The sequence below is a fragment of the Misgurnus anguillicaudatus genome, unplaced genomic scaffold, assembly GCF_027580225.2.
Source record: "Misgurnus anguillicaudatus unplaced genomic scaffold, ASM2758022v2 HiC_scaffold_28, whole genome shotgun sequence".
Taxonomy (NCBI): Eukaryota; Metazoa; Chordata; class Actinopteri; order Cypriniformes; family Cobitidae; genus Misgurnus; species Misgurnus anguillicaudatus.
The window spans coordinates 8368762-8382022 of NW_027395278.1; the positions used below are offsets into that span (position 1 = coordinate 8368762).

The following is a 13261-nucleotide window of genomic DNA, read 5'->3' on the forward strand; positions in this document are numbered from 1 at the left end:
TAATGCACGGCAGTTTGTTTTTGATAGCGAGTTTAGAATTTAGCCAAGTAAAATACACCAAAATGGATACACCAAAAACTACCCGAGGAACAGCAGTGGACACACTAGGACCAGTAATCTGGCACTTTTGGAATCTGTATTGGCAGTGAGATCTTTCAGAGGACAATGGAACAATTGTTTGCCAGACAGCCCTGCGAAATTGTAGTTAATGACATTTTTATCTGATGCTGCACACACGATCGTCTTCAGCAAGTACTGAACAAAATATGCTCAATCAATTTAAACCTCAATCCTGACATGTGCCAGTTTAGTCAGTTCAGTCCAGTATAATGGCCATCTTCTCACTGCGGATGGTGTTAAACCTGGCCCAGAGAAAAGCAAAGCAGTGTGTGAAATGCCAAAACCTCAAGATTAAACGGCATTGCAGCAGTTTGTAGGCATGACTAACTATCTGTCAAAATTCATTCCTCAGCACAGCAACCTTACTGGCCCTGTAAGACAGTTGCTCCACCATGATACAGATTGGTGCTGGCATGAGACTCATGACAAAGCATTTGCAAAGCTAAAGCATGCCTTTGACTTGTGCATTCCTGTGGTCCTGTCTGCTGATGCCTCTTAACATGGATTGGGTCCAGCCATTGATAACAATCTTGAGAAAGGGGCTTCACACTGTATCACCCCGTTTACAGGGCATGATGATGAAACTGCCACCTAGACGTAAAGTGTTGTAAGGAGCTGTATATGGCTGATGCCCTTTCCTGTGCTTATCTTTCCACATCGGAGCCATCACTTACTGGTGATCTTCTAGAAGTCATGACTTTACAGGTTCTTTCCTCTCATCGCATAAAAGAGCTGCTGTCCAAAAGATGTGCTATGCCAACAGCTCTTTGATGTGAATAGGAATGTCTGGCCTCACACGTTAAAAGAGCTTCCACATGCTTTTCAGTTATTCTTTTTTATGATAGATGAACTGATCATTCTGGATGACTTGCTGTTCTGTGTGTAGAGAATCATTATCCCATCTGCACTGCAAAACACTTATGTTCACCAACTGCATTAGGATCACCCAGGCTTTACAACAACCAAGTGGAGAGCTAAAGAAAATATGTACTGTCATGATCGACAATGCAACTCAGTTTGTGTGCAGGGAATTTGCAGACTCAAACATATGAGACTTTAAACATATTTACAGCAGCCCTCACTCTCCCCAGTCTAATGGACTGGCAAAGGAAATTCTGGAAAAATCCCACAGAGACCACATACAGACATCCGTGCTGCTCTCCTACATGCATGTAACCTACCCAAGATGTCCTGCCATCCCCTGCAAAACGGTTGTTTTCCAGGCAAACGAGAACATTCATCCCACCAAAGTGACGCTCCAGCCTTCCATCCATACAGATGTACACTCCTCTATCTCCAAACAAAGAATTAGGGGAAAAGTCTATTATGACAGAAATGCTCATCAGCTCCCTGTACTAATGTCAGGGCAAACAATAAGAATGCAAACAGAACATGGATTTGATAGACTGGCGGTTGTAAATGACCCTGCTCAGAAACCAAACAGCTATGTTGTTACATCAAATTGAGTCAAATATGTTAGGAACAGACACCACCTCCTGCATGTCCCTGAACTGCCTCCAGTTGACCCAGAGGAAGACTTTCCATTAGTAACTCATACCAGTGCACCTGTTACATCAACTGCTACTACCACATGTCTCATGATACAATCCCAGGCTCAGGTAGTAATAATAGGGATACAAATGACAAACAAGCTAATAATAGGGATACAAATGACAAACAAGCAGTGGTAACTCGTTCAGGAAGACTCAGTTGCCCCAACCAGTAGTACAGCGACCTTGTTTTGACCTGAATATGCGTGTTATGCATTCCTTGTAGTGCTATGTGTCACTGTATATGTTTTTTGTCAATCAGTGGTAACGTTAGAAGCTGGCACTTTATATGTGTTACCAGTTTTATTTCCAACAGACATGCATGGGCTGTATTGAAACAAAGAAACAATTTTATATTTTTATGAATTACATTTTTTATACAGTAGTGTTGCTACAGCTGTAAATAGGTCTACACATATAAAAACCAACATACAAAGACCAGAGAACAGAAACATTACAAGCAGACTTTGACAGTCTAACAGTCAGAAATGTTTTCAATGTTTAGAGAATACAATTCATAGTATTGCATTTACACAGGATGAAGTGAATAAATAGTCTTACAGAGCATCTGAAACAGTAATTTGTCATCAAATGGGCCTTGCAGTATGGACAGCTTAATTTATTTTAATAGGAGCCCTTTAGTTTGGTCATGGTGCAACGTGCTACTCCAAGTGTAGGCACCATGGTAGCTATGAGTTGTCATGGCCAACTGTAGTTATTTATGGTCAGTTTGGAACCAATCCAGGTTCTAGATCTGTACAGCAGGCCAAAAATTGATGACATTTGTGTTTAGGGATGAAGAGGCATGTAAAATACTCTGTTTTAGTTTAATTTGCCGTGCAGATGAATTGAAATGGGTTACATAGTAGTGTCTTTGGTTTGGAGATATTTATGATTGACATGGCTGTGTGTTTCAGGTGGCGGAGGAGGCTGGAATGACACTTCCCCTGTTCCTCAAGGTGGTAGACCTCTCATTCTAGGAGGTCAGGGTGGGGAGCCCTGTCAACTCATGGGATGGAAAACTCGGGGTGGTTTTGGGGGTGGTGGAGGAGCCTGCACAGCTGGTGGAGGAGGTGGAGGATACAGAGGTTAGACTGCATACAAGCCTTAATTATGTAAAGTTGTTTCAGAAAAGCATACAATTTTCACAATTGGAAAAATTACATTCCGTAATATTTATGCATTCTTAAAAAATGGTGCTAGATAGAACTAAATGTGGTTCACTGAATCGTAATCACAAAGGAACCCTTTAATTACTATATAGCACTTATGTAGCTCCTGTGTTAAACAATATGGTGCTATGTAGAACCATAAGTGGTGCTATAGTCGTACCATCTATAATTCTCCATGCTGTAGGTACTATGTAGCACTTAAAGTGGTTCTTCTATAACCTCATTCACACAGCACTTTGGTCCCAGAAAATTTTAACAAAATTGGCAGACAGGCTTCTTTGTGAACACAAACACGTCCCATAAATGTTCTGGAATCACTCCCACAAAGAGGACCTAGGAACATATTTGTAACATACACGGAAGCATTGTGTGTGAACAAGACGCAGAAACAATGTCGTAAGGGGTGTGGTGTACAGGGTTTAAATTGGGCCAGGGCTCAGTCATTGGCACATTGGCTGAAAGTCTCACTCTGCTCCGCACCATTGTACCCACGGTCCTGGTACATGTGTACTGAGGCGAAGCGAATGATGTGTTTCCATTCATTAGGCTTCACGCTCGTGCATGCAGGGCACCGATGAAAAAAACGGATTGCAGGTCTATAGTTTTCCTGCTTATTTGCACGACGCGTCAATAGTTTTTGCTCAGTTAATCTACATCGGTACACAGCCTTGCGTCTCACTCAGAACCTCAAGAACTCACACTCACGAAGGATCATTAGACATTGTAGAGATGAGAGATAGAGAGTTAAGGTAAGAATGAGGTAAGGTATGAAAGAGGTAAGAATGGTGCCCATGTCGAGAAAAAATGTGTAGCCATGTCACTCAACTAATTACAATATGTTAACTGGATAACACTATTTGTATAGTTGAATAAAATAATGTATTTTGATTATATAAATCAATTACAACCTAACTGTAGTGATTTTTTGATCAATTGTGCATAATGTCATGTGCAACAAATGCATATACTGTAGGGTGTCAGACTCATAGATTTGCATAATTTAAAGTTCAGATGCTTTTTTAAAAATATTTTGGGCCAACCTCTGGCACAGCTTTAAAGCTGAAACTTATGAAATCCTATCAGAGGTCCAGAATTTCATTGAAACACATCAGTGGCTTTGCTGTCATTAGTAGCTATAAAACGCGTTACCCATCAAACCCTCCCTCCCCACAGAGCCCCTTCACATAACAAATCCCAATTTAACCCCTTGTGGCGTAGTGAGGACCGTGTGTCATCGCAACCAGAAGTTATAGTTCAGCTCTTTGACACAGGGATTTAAATGCAGTTTCAACAACAACATTCACAAAGGGAAATGTCGGCAAACTGGAATGAAGCAGAGATCAGTAAACTCGTCACTGTCTGTGCTGAAGCTGAGATCATTCACCAGCATGACAGGCATGAGCGCATAACACGCTCCTTATGATCTCTTTATAAACAATCATTGGCAGTGTAGATGAACCAAAAATCAAACGATCCCAGACAAATCCCTAACACATTTTTAATGTATTTTCTGTCATCTCTGGGTGAAAAGGATTTATGATTATGGGCCAATTAACCACTTTTAGTGCTATTTAGCACCATCATTTCTTAGAGTTTGTTATGCTTAGTTACATTTCATTGTCTGCTTCTTATTTCCTTGGCTATAGGGGGCAGCGCATCAAAGGATAATAATCCCAGAAAGGATGGAGATGATGGAACATCTTTCATAAACCCAAATGGCGAGATGTATCTGGAGCCACTCAAAGGTAAAACAGTCTCAGGATGCAGGCGGATTTGCATACTGTACTATCCAAACCATTAAGTTTACAACATTAGATGTTGTGCTTCTATTGTATTTTTTAAAATATAAATTTGTGCATGTTATTTTGGGTTAGGTTATTATTTCCCTGGTCCCACACGTCTTTCTGCCTGGCCAAACTGGAATTTAGATGGTTTAGCTGATCAATTGATATGTTACCAAAACCTCTATTACCAGGCAATATTCACTGGTGGAAACCATTTAGTGACCAACTAAGACCGCAAAAAAAAACATTAATAAACATATTAATCCAAAACATCCAAACAATTAAAAAAAAAAACATAAAAAGGACTGGACACTACAAAGAAAGGAAAAAAGCAAAAAAGTCAAACTTGAAAAATTTGTCTTATCCCAAAAGTACCGATCACCAACAAGTGTTTCTCTGAAACATTTGTTTTCATTTATAAACAATTGTTTCATTTATAAACACATTATATGTGTTAGAAATGTATTGCTGAAACACTTATGACTGTGAACTATGTAGTACTGATTTGTGGAGTTATACCGTTAAACAGTTTTTCAACATTTCTGTGTTCATGATTATTAGGGTGGGGCTAAAAGGGTGGTTCGATGACATTGGTGCCACAGAGAATGGCCTCGCCCATAACACAGTAGCTAATAATCATTCAGATTGGAGCGGTATTTTAAAGTTGAAAGAGATGGCCGCTTTCCCGCGTGTAAAGCCGGTCATGCGGACCGTCTGCGTGCAGCCCAAAATTTGAGACAACGCGGAAAGTGCGCGTACAGTCTGCGTACAACAGCGCATACGCGTGAAAATATTTAGACAGGACACTCCACTATAAACAATTATACAATGAAATAGACAGCATATGCACACACACTATCGTTTTTCTTCTTTAACTTTTACTTCTTCCAAGAACAGAAAGCTGTGGAGCATGTTTGTAACCATAATGTTTGATTCCTGTTCTTTGTCTTGTTGTTTGTACTAAACTGTGTTTGCAATGGTGGATCAGTTACTTTTCTTCACATATCCTAATGTTTTAATGTACTGTAAATGTCGCCAAATCAGTGCTGCCCTGATGGCCTGTTAGAGTAATAATTTGAATAAGAAATTATTTGTATTGCGTATAGTGTCGAACGCGGCTGCGTGTAGCCACGGGGGTACTTGGAAAGCTGCGCGGACGCGTGCGAGCCGGACATGGAAAAAAGTTATACCCCAGCCTTAAGCGCTATTTCAGCTTTGACAGCAACATGCCTCCAGTGTTTGAGAGCAGAGAATCCTGCCTGAGTTTTTATCATTCAAATTTGGCTGGGTGGTGAATTATTTTTTTTTGTGGTGTGACAAACTGAGAGCACGTTTTTATATCACCGTACACAGTGGCGGCTTGTGACTGCTCATCCGAGGGGAGTTAATTCAAAATAAGAGTTTGGAGTGTCATGTGTGTTGCTTGCATTTTCAAAATATGTGTTTGTTGCATCACGTAAACCATGTGCATCACTTGTTTTGTCAAAATAAGTGCCTGCTGCACTTGCGTCAAAACCGTTTATGATAAAAGAGACGTTCACAAAATACACGCAAGACACTCCCGTAACAGTAAACTCTGATAACGCATGAGATTATGCAAGTACAGTGGGGCAAAAAAGTATTTAGTCAACCACCAATTGTGCAAGTTCTCCCACTTAAAAAGATGAGAGGGGCCTGTAATTTTCATCATAGGTACACTTCTACTATGAGAGACAAAATGAGGAAAAAATCCGGAAAATCACATTGTCTGATTTTTTAAGAATTTATTTGCAATTTATGGTGGAAAATAAGTATTTGGTCAATAACAAAAAAGCAAGATTTCTTTCTCTCACAGACCTGTAACTTTTTCTTTAAGAGGATCCTCTGTCCTCCACTTGTTACCTGTATTAATGGCACCTGTTTGAACTTGTTAGCAGTATAAAAGACACCTGTCCACAACCTAAAACAGTCAGAATGCAAACTCAACTATGGCCAAGACCAAAGAGCTGTCAAAGGACACCACAAACAAAATTGTAGATCTGCACCAGGCTGGGAAGACTGAATCTGCAATAGGTAAGCAGCTTGGTGTGAAGAAATCAATTGTGAGAGCAATTATTAGAAAATGTAAGACATACAAGAACACTGATAATCTCCCTCGATCTGGGGCTCCACGCAAGATCTCATCCCATAGGGTAAAAATTATCACCAGAATATTGAGCAAAAATCCCAGAACCACACGGGGGGACCTAGTGAATAACCTGCAGAGAGCTGGGACCAAAGTAACAAAGGCTACCATCAGTAACACACTATGCAGACAGGGACTCAATTCCTGCAGTGCCAGATGTGTCCACCTGCTTAAGCCAGTACATGTCCGGACCCGTCTGAAGTTTGCTAGAGAGCATTTGGATGATCCAGAAGAATAGTGGGAGAATGTCATATGGTCAGATGAAATCAAAACATAACTTTTTGGTAGAAACTCAACTTTTTGTGTTTGGAGGAGAAAGATGCTGAGTTGCATCCAAAGAACTCCATACCTACTGTGAAGCATGGGGGTGGAAACCTCATGCTTTGGGGCTGTTTTTCTGCAAAGGGACCAGGACGACTGATCCGAGTTAAGGAAAGAATGAATGGGTCCATGTATCGTGAGATTTTGACTCAAAACCTCCTTTCGTCAGCAAGGGCATTGAAGATGAAACGTGGCTGGGTCTTTCAGTATGGCAGTGATCCCAAACGTGTACCTTTGACAAAAATTACAGGCCTCTCTCATCTTTTTAAGTGTGAGAACTTGAACAATTGGTAGCTGACTAAATACTTTTTTGCCCCACTGTATCTGCAAACGTGAGCGGCTCTTTTATCATAAACCCTTAAGACATGTCTGTAGCAAGCACTTATTTTTGACAAGACATGTGATGCACACAGGATCTCTAGATGCGCAGAACACATATTTTGAACCACACACATGACGGGCTACATACATGTTAAGACGAACTTTGCATTGAGCGCCCTCAAAAAAAGAAGTCGCCGGCCAGCACTGACCGTACATAGAGTAAGTGTGTAGAGTGAGACATTGTCTGGGAGATTTTCCTAAAAATTAACTTCTAGATCTAATGAGACGCACAAATAACCATTGGAATAGTAGCCTAATGGTGGTATATAAAGTGAGCTACGGCAATATACTTGGGGTAACTTGGGGTTAGATGGCTTGCTTGGGGTAAAATGGTGAGAGCTCATGACTGAGGTTATTTAATGATCTGCTACTTAATAGCCCCCCATCCCCTTTGTTTAATATTTCATTGTTGTTTCCAGGCATGGAAGGCAACGGTGAAGTTATTATCAACCCAGTGCAAAACTGCAGTCACTGTGAATCAGGAGATTGCCACGAGACCTTTGAGGGCACGGTGTGTTACTGTGATGAAGAGCTCACTCTGGCCCCAGATGGAGTGTCCTGTATCAACTCTACTGGTCAGTTCATGAAACATTTTTCACCATCAGACAAACAAGTGTCTTATAATATGGTCAAATAATTTTTTTGGGAAAACCGATCTCAGAATGACAAAGTTCTTTCTTAAGAGTAGCACGTATCCCTGTAAACTCAATTCTCCTCAATTACAGCATGTCTGATGGAGGTCATCCTTATACCTTGGAGTAAAACAAGTACTAGTTTCTAAAAGCAATATAAAAACCCTTGTTACCTTGACATAGACTCCAAAAGTTACTTGGCTTAATATTTTGACATTTGTCCTGCTGAAACAGTAAGTTGAGTTGGAGATGGTTTTAAACCCTTTCATTGCCTTGCTAAAAAAACAGAAAATAACCCAGGGCTTAACTGATCTGGAGTTAATATTTCCCAGTGTAAAATTGAGCTATAACTGATTTATGTGAGCTGTATCTGTTGCTGTGTGTTTCTGCAGAATTGTCTATGCTGCCTTCCCCACCATCTCTGGCAGTGGGTCTGTCTGTGGGGACCTCTGCACTCATTGCCGCCCTGCTGCTGGCCGTGTCTGGTGTCATGATCAGTGAGTGGAGCGCATCAGTTTCTTTTTATCAAGATATTTACACGAATGCTGTCTCAAACTCAAACATAATATTGCAGCCAAGTAATGTGTGGGTACATTTAGCAGTTTCTTTGGATGTTAAATAGATCACAAGAAAAGCATTATTAACAGTCCTTATTTAAAAGATAAACTATTTTTAATGCATCACTGACTATTATAAAAGTGGTGTTCAACTTAAAACTGACAATTATTTCATTGTTTCTTCGGCTTTTGATTTTTTGTGAAATCATTTTCTAAATAAACGCAACGTATAGTCCACTGCGATTTGTATATGTTTTTTCCTCTTCAAAACGGATTTTTGACAGATGCGACTTATACTCCGAAGTGAGTTACAGTCCGGAAAATACGGTAAACACTAAATAAACAGTTTTGACACCAATGTCATTTTGGTTTACTGAATAAATGTGTAAAACATAAAACAAAAAAATACCATAAATGTCACATCATAAAAGTCCAGTCCAACAATGTTTACCAAAAGACAATCATATAGAATGATTACACAATATAAATTTCCCAATGCTATATCATGAAAAAATCTGCATTTACTTCTTCATAAACATAATATACTAACATAATCAAGAACAATCAAACTCCACTTACAGGCAGTGCCTCGTTAAGCGTTATTAATCTGATGTACTGACACGGCAAATTAAAGTGTGCTACCATGTGCTTTGCATGTTGTTCTTATAGAACCCTGGAAACTGAATGAAACATTTAATCTGCAGAATATAAAACTACCAGCAGGGGGAGCAAAAATGCTAAAAAAGGAAAAGCCAGAACACCATCCATCTCCCATAAAATTAAATTGTTATGTTTAACATTATTCTACCTGCCTTCCTGATATAAATAAATATACATTTGATATAATTATTAATATTGATACACAAATTTGGGCAAAGAGAACTAATTACTTAGCAGTACAGAGCAGCAGGAGTGTAAGACAGCGTGATAATGGGAAGAGCACTTCGCAAAACGCTTTCTCAAAGTTTTATTTCTTTGTTTAATATAATCGAGTTTGTTACTGAAGTATTTTATTGGTTCTAGAAAGCTTTTTTACACACTGCCATCGATCCCTAAAGCAGTAGGCATGTTGTCTTTGTTTGTTTGTCTCTCTTCCGGCCAACTTGTGAGTGACATGCAGTGCCGCTGCTAGCCATTTTGGTGCCCTAAGCATAATTACTTTATAATGCCCCCCATCTCGACCCTGAGAAACATTTTTAGTTTTTGCCAGTTTAATTTTTTATTACCAAACATATAACTTAATAGCAGAAAGTAAAATCTTCACAGCTTTAGCCAACACACACTACAAATTTGAAAGTGCAAACTTTTATAGAATAGCAAAATAATTCAGACATGTTTTTCACAAGTACAATGTCACTTTAAATAAATTACATTAAATAAACATCAATAAGTAAACAAGAATACTCAATATTCTTAAATAAAACAAAGATTCAGAGAACTAAGTGTCACAGTAATGTCTGCTTCATATCATATATAATGACGTTTATATTTAACAGTCAGGAATTGTTAGTCTGCCATGTGCACTGACTGCTAAAGTTAACTTTTACTGAGAAAGTATTAACCACCATCACGTCAAAATAAACCACAAAATAAACTACTGCTCAATATCTATAGAAAAGTATTAAGAAAGTAACAGCTGCATCAGTTATATGTAAAATGCATAATGTTTTACAGTAAAATCTCAATTTAGCTTGCACTGAAGTTATAAATTCTAACAACATAGTTTGCTTACATTAATGTCAGCACAGCAAGTTCGAGGCGCATTACGATTAGCAGCAGCTGCAGCCCATGCACATTTCCCTCATTTAGGATTGATTAAACATGATGGACTTACCTGCAAATGATGCACGGGCATCATCCCGCAGTTTCTTCTTTTTTTATTTTTTCCGATCCTGACTCCTGCTGTCTTTTCGGGGCCATTTCCAAAAGTTGGCTACTGACTGGCCGTTTCTCAATCCGAAGGCTGCAGCCTGCGCGAGGTCACATATGCAGGCTGCATACGTCATCAAGCCTGGTTTATTTCAGTTAACTGAACATTACATTAACAAATCATAAGCAACAATTTATGTTTAACTAAGCATAATAGTCAACTTTATAATCGTTAATATTACGAAATAAGAAAGTTTTGATGACGTATGCAGCCTAGAAATGCGACCTCTGGAGGCTGCAGCCTTCGTATTGAGAAACGGCCTCTGTTAAACTTCGTCAGGCGCCCACGCAATCAACCGAAACGTAGTCTCAGCCTCAGACGTCACGCCCACAAACTGTTGGCTGAACGTCTGATGTTTTTCGTACACTTTTCTGGAAACCCTGTGAGAATGTTAAAGTCGTCTTTGATTGGTTGAAAAAAAACGAATTTCCAGTAGACGCGAGTGTCGCGACTAGTTTCAGTCCCTGGAAAACAAAGCTCTGACGTTCCATTGAGGAAGAGAATCAGTCGTGTTCACGTGGATAATAATGAGCAGTTATCATGATCAGCTAAACATTGGATTCTCAAAAATATGCAAAGTTCGCGGCATCGACTCTCTAAAAGACGTCCAAGAGTTTTCTTTAAGGCAGTTAGTGGAGTCAAAAAGTTTGGTTCTCCTGAATTGCTTGTATGTGTTTAAAAGTGGAGAGATATGCTTCAAACAGACGTTTAACAGGATCGTCTCATTGGTGTGGCTGTTGATGAAGTGCACAACGTTGTCCTATGGTGAGTAATGTTGTTTATTTAGATACTATTTGGTTGCGGCTGGTTATTTCAATAACTGACTTGTTGCCAGCCGGCTCGTTATTGTGGGGAGTCCGAAACGTGACGCTAGATGAAACAAACTGTGATTGGTTGTTTGACATGTCGGTCATACAGCTCGTGGGTGGGCTTTGTCCAGAAAAAGCAGCGAAAAACACCAGACCTTCAGTATTGAAGATCTGGCTATGCGAGACTAACCGAAACGGACCATCAAAGGCTGGGGGGCATACTTTCTAGACTAGAGCAATTAAATTATCTCGTTCCCCCTTTTTTGTAACATGGATAAAAAGTGCCTAATAATATTTCTATAGGCTATTGAAATAATATCAGCATTAATGCCCCTTCAGCACGTGATGCCCTACGCACAGCGCGTGATGCGCGTTATGGGAGCGGCGGGCTGGTGACATGTTTACATTTGGGAGGAGTAAAGTGCTGACATATGTGGCTCCATCAACCAGATGTATTTACACTTGTGTAGTATCATCTGAAATGCGTCCCAGACCACATTCTGAAGTGGTTTGAGTGATCGAATTTACAGTAAATACGTCTCGGAAACGTTTCGGAGGACTATCCGATTGGAGAAAATTAGTTAAGTGACCCGGGGCCTCATTTATAAAACTGTGCATAGGATCCTTACCAAAAGTCTACGTACGCACAAAAGCCAAAAATAGCTTATCCTACGCAAAAAATATATTCAGATTTATAAAACCATGCGTACGCACACCAGCAAGCAATGTTCCTTTTATAAATCACAGATCACCTGAAAGTGTGCGTACATGAATCTGCCCTGCCCATTTTTAACCATAAATAATCAATGCAAATCAGCTCCTAAATGCTGATCCTCATATTAATGAGTCTGGCATCCAATTATTTGTTCGTAAGCTAAATGCGCCTGGCCAGTGAGCGCAAGCCATTGTCATAATCCTCCAGCATTGCAAGCATGCACCATTCAGGACCTTAAGGCAGAGGCAGGCTGTGTTCATAAAACCGAGGAGGACCCAGACCATGGGGCACAAACGGTCCTGGGTCGTGAGGCAAGGACGGACCACGATCACAGGGCAGTAGAAGACCATGATCATGAGGCAGACGTGGACCTGGATCATGAGGCAGCAGCGGACCTGGATTGTGAGGGAGAAGCGGACCTCGGTCGTGAGGCAGCAGCGGACCTGGATCGTGAGGCAGCAGCAGACCTGGATCGTGAGGCAGCAGCGGACCAGGGGCCTCATTTATCAACATTGCGTAGAAAATGTTCTATATTTGTACCTACGAATGAAATTTAGAATGTGCCTAAGTACAAAAAAATCGGGATTTATCAAACGTGCGCACGTGGTTCGTACACACATCAGTAAGTAATCCTTGATGATAAATCCCACTTGTTCTTAAGCACCATGCTCGTGCACGTTCATGTTCATTTGCATTTCGAAACGCCTCCAATGAACCATATATGGTGACAACACCTCCCGTTATAAGTCACGTGGTTGTGCTTTTTCCCTCATCGCAATAATGGCAAAGAGAGCGTAAAAGAGAAACTTTACAGACGCAGAAATTGAGTTACTGGTGGATGAGGTTAAATCCTAATAACACATCCTGTTTGGTTCACTTAGTATGGGAGGAATGACTAACAAAAGAAAACAAATCTGCATGGGAACATGTTACATGCAGTGAGTTTAATTCCGTTTGGTATGAGAACACTTTTAGAAATAAAAAAGTCGTTTGACATTAAATTATCAGCAAAAAAAAAACAACAAAAAAAAACGCGTCACAGCACACCGACGTGAAACGAGTGCAACTGGAGGAGGACAGACAACTTTCCACCTTGGACAGCAGCATACATAACCAGCATCATTGG

The 13261-nt window shown here is 40.2% G+C and overlaps 1 protein-coding gene across 1 annotated transcript in view; it reads left to right on the top strand.

Annotated features, from left to right (window-relative positions):
• LOC141362609 (ALK tyrosine kinase receptor-like) overlaps positions 1-13261 on the top strand; it is an 810085-nt gene that overhangs the window by 764200 nt on the left and 32624 nt on the right. The window contains exons 16-19 of the mRNA XM_073864911.1: positions 2588-2758; positions 4489-4587; positions 7912-8067; positions 8517-8621. Coding sequence (XP_073721012.1) covers positions 2588-2758; positions 4489-4587; positions 7912-8067; positions 8517-8621 — 531 coding nt within the window. The remainder of the gene's footprint in view (positions 1-2587; positions 2759-4488; positions 4588-7911; positions 8068-8516; positions 8622-13261) is intronic.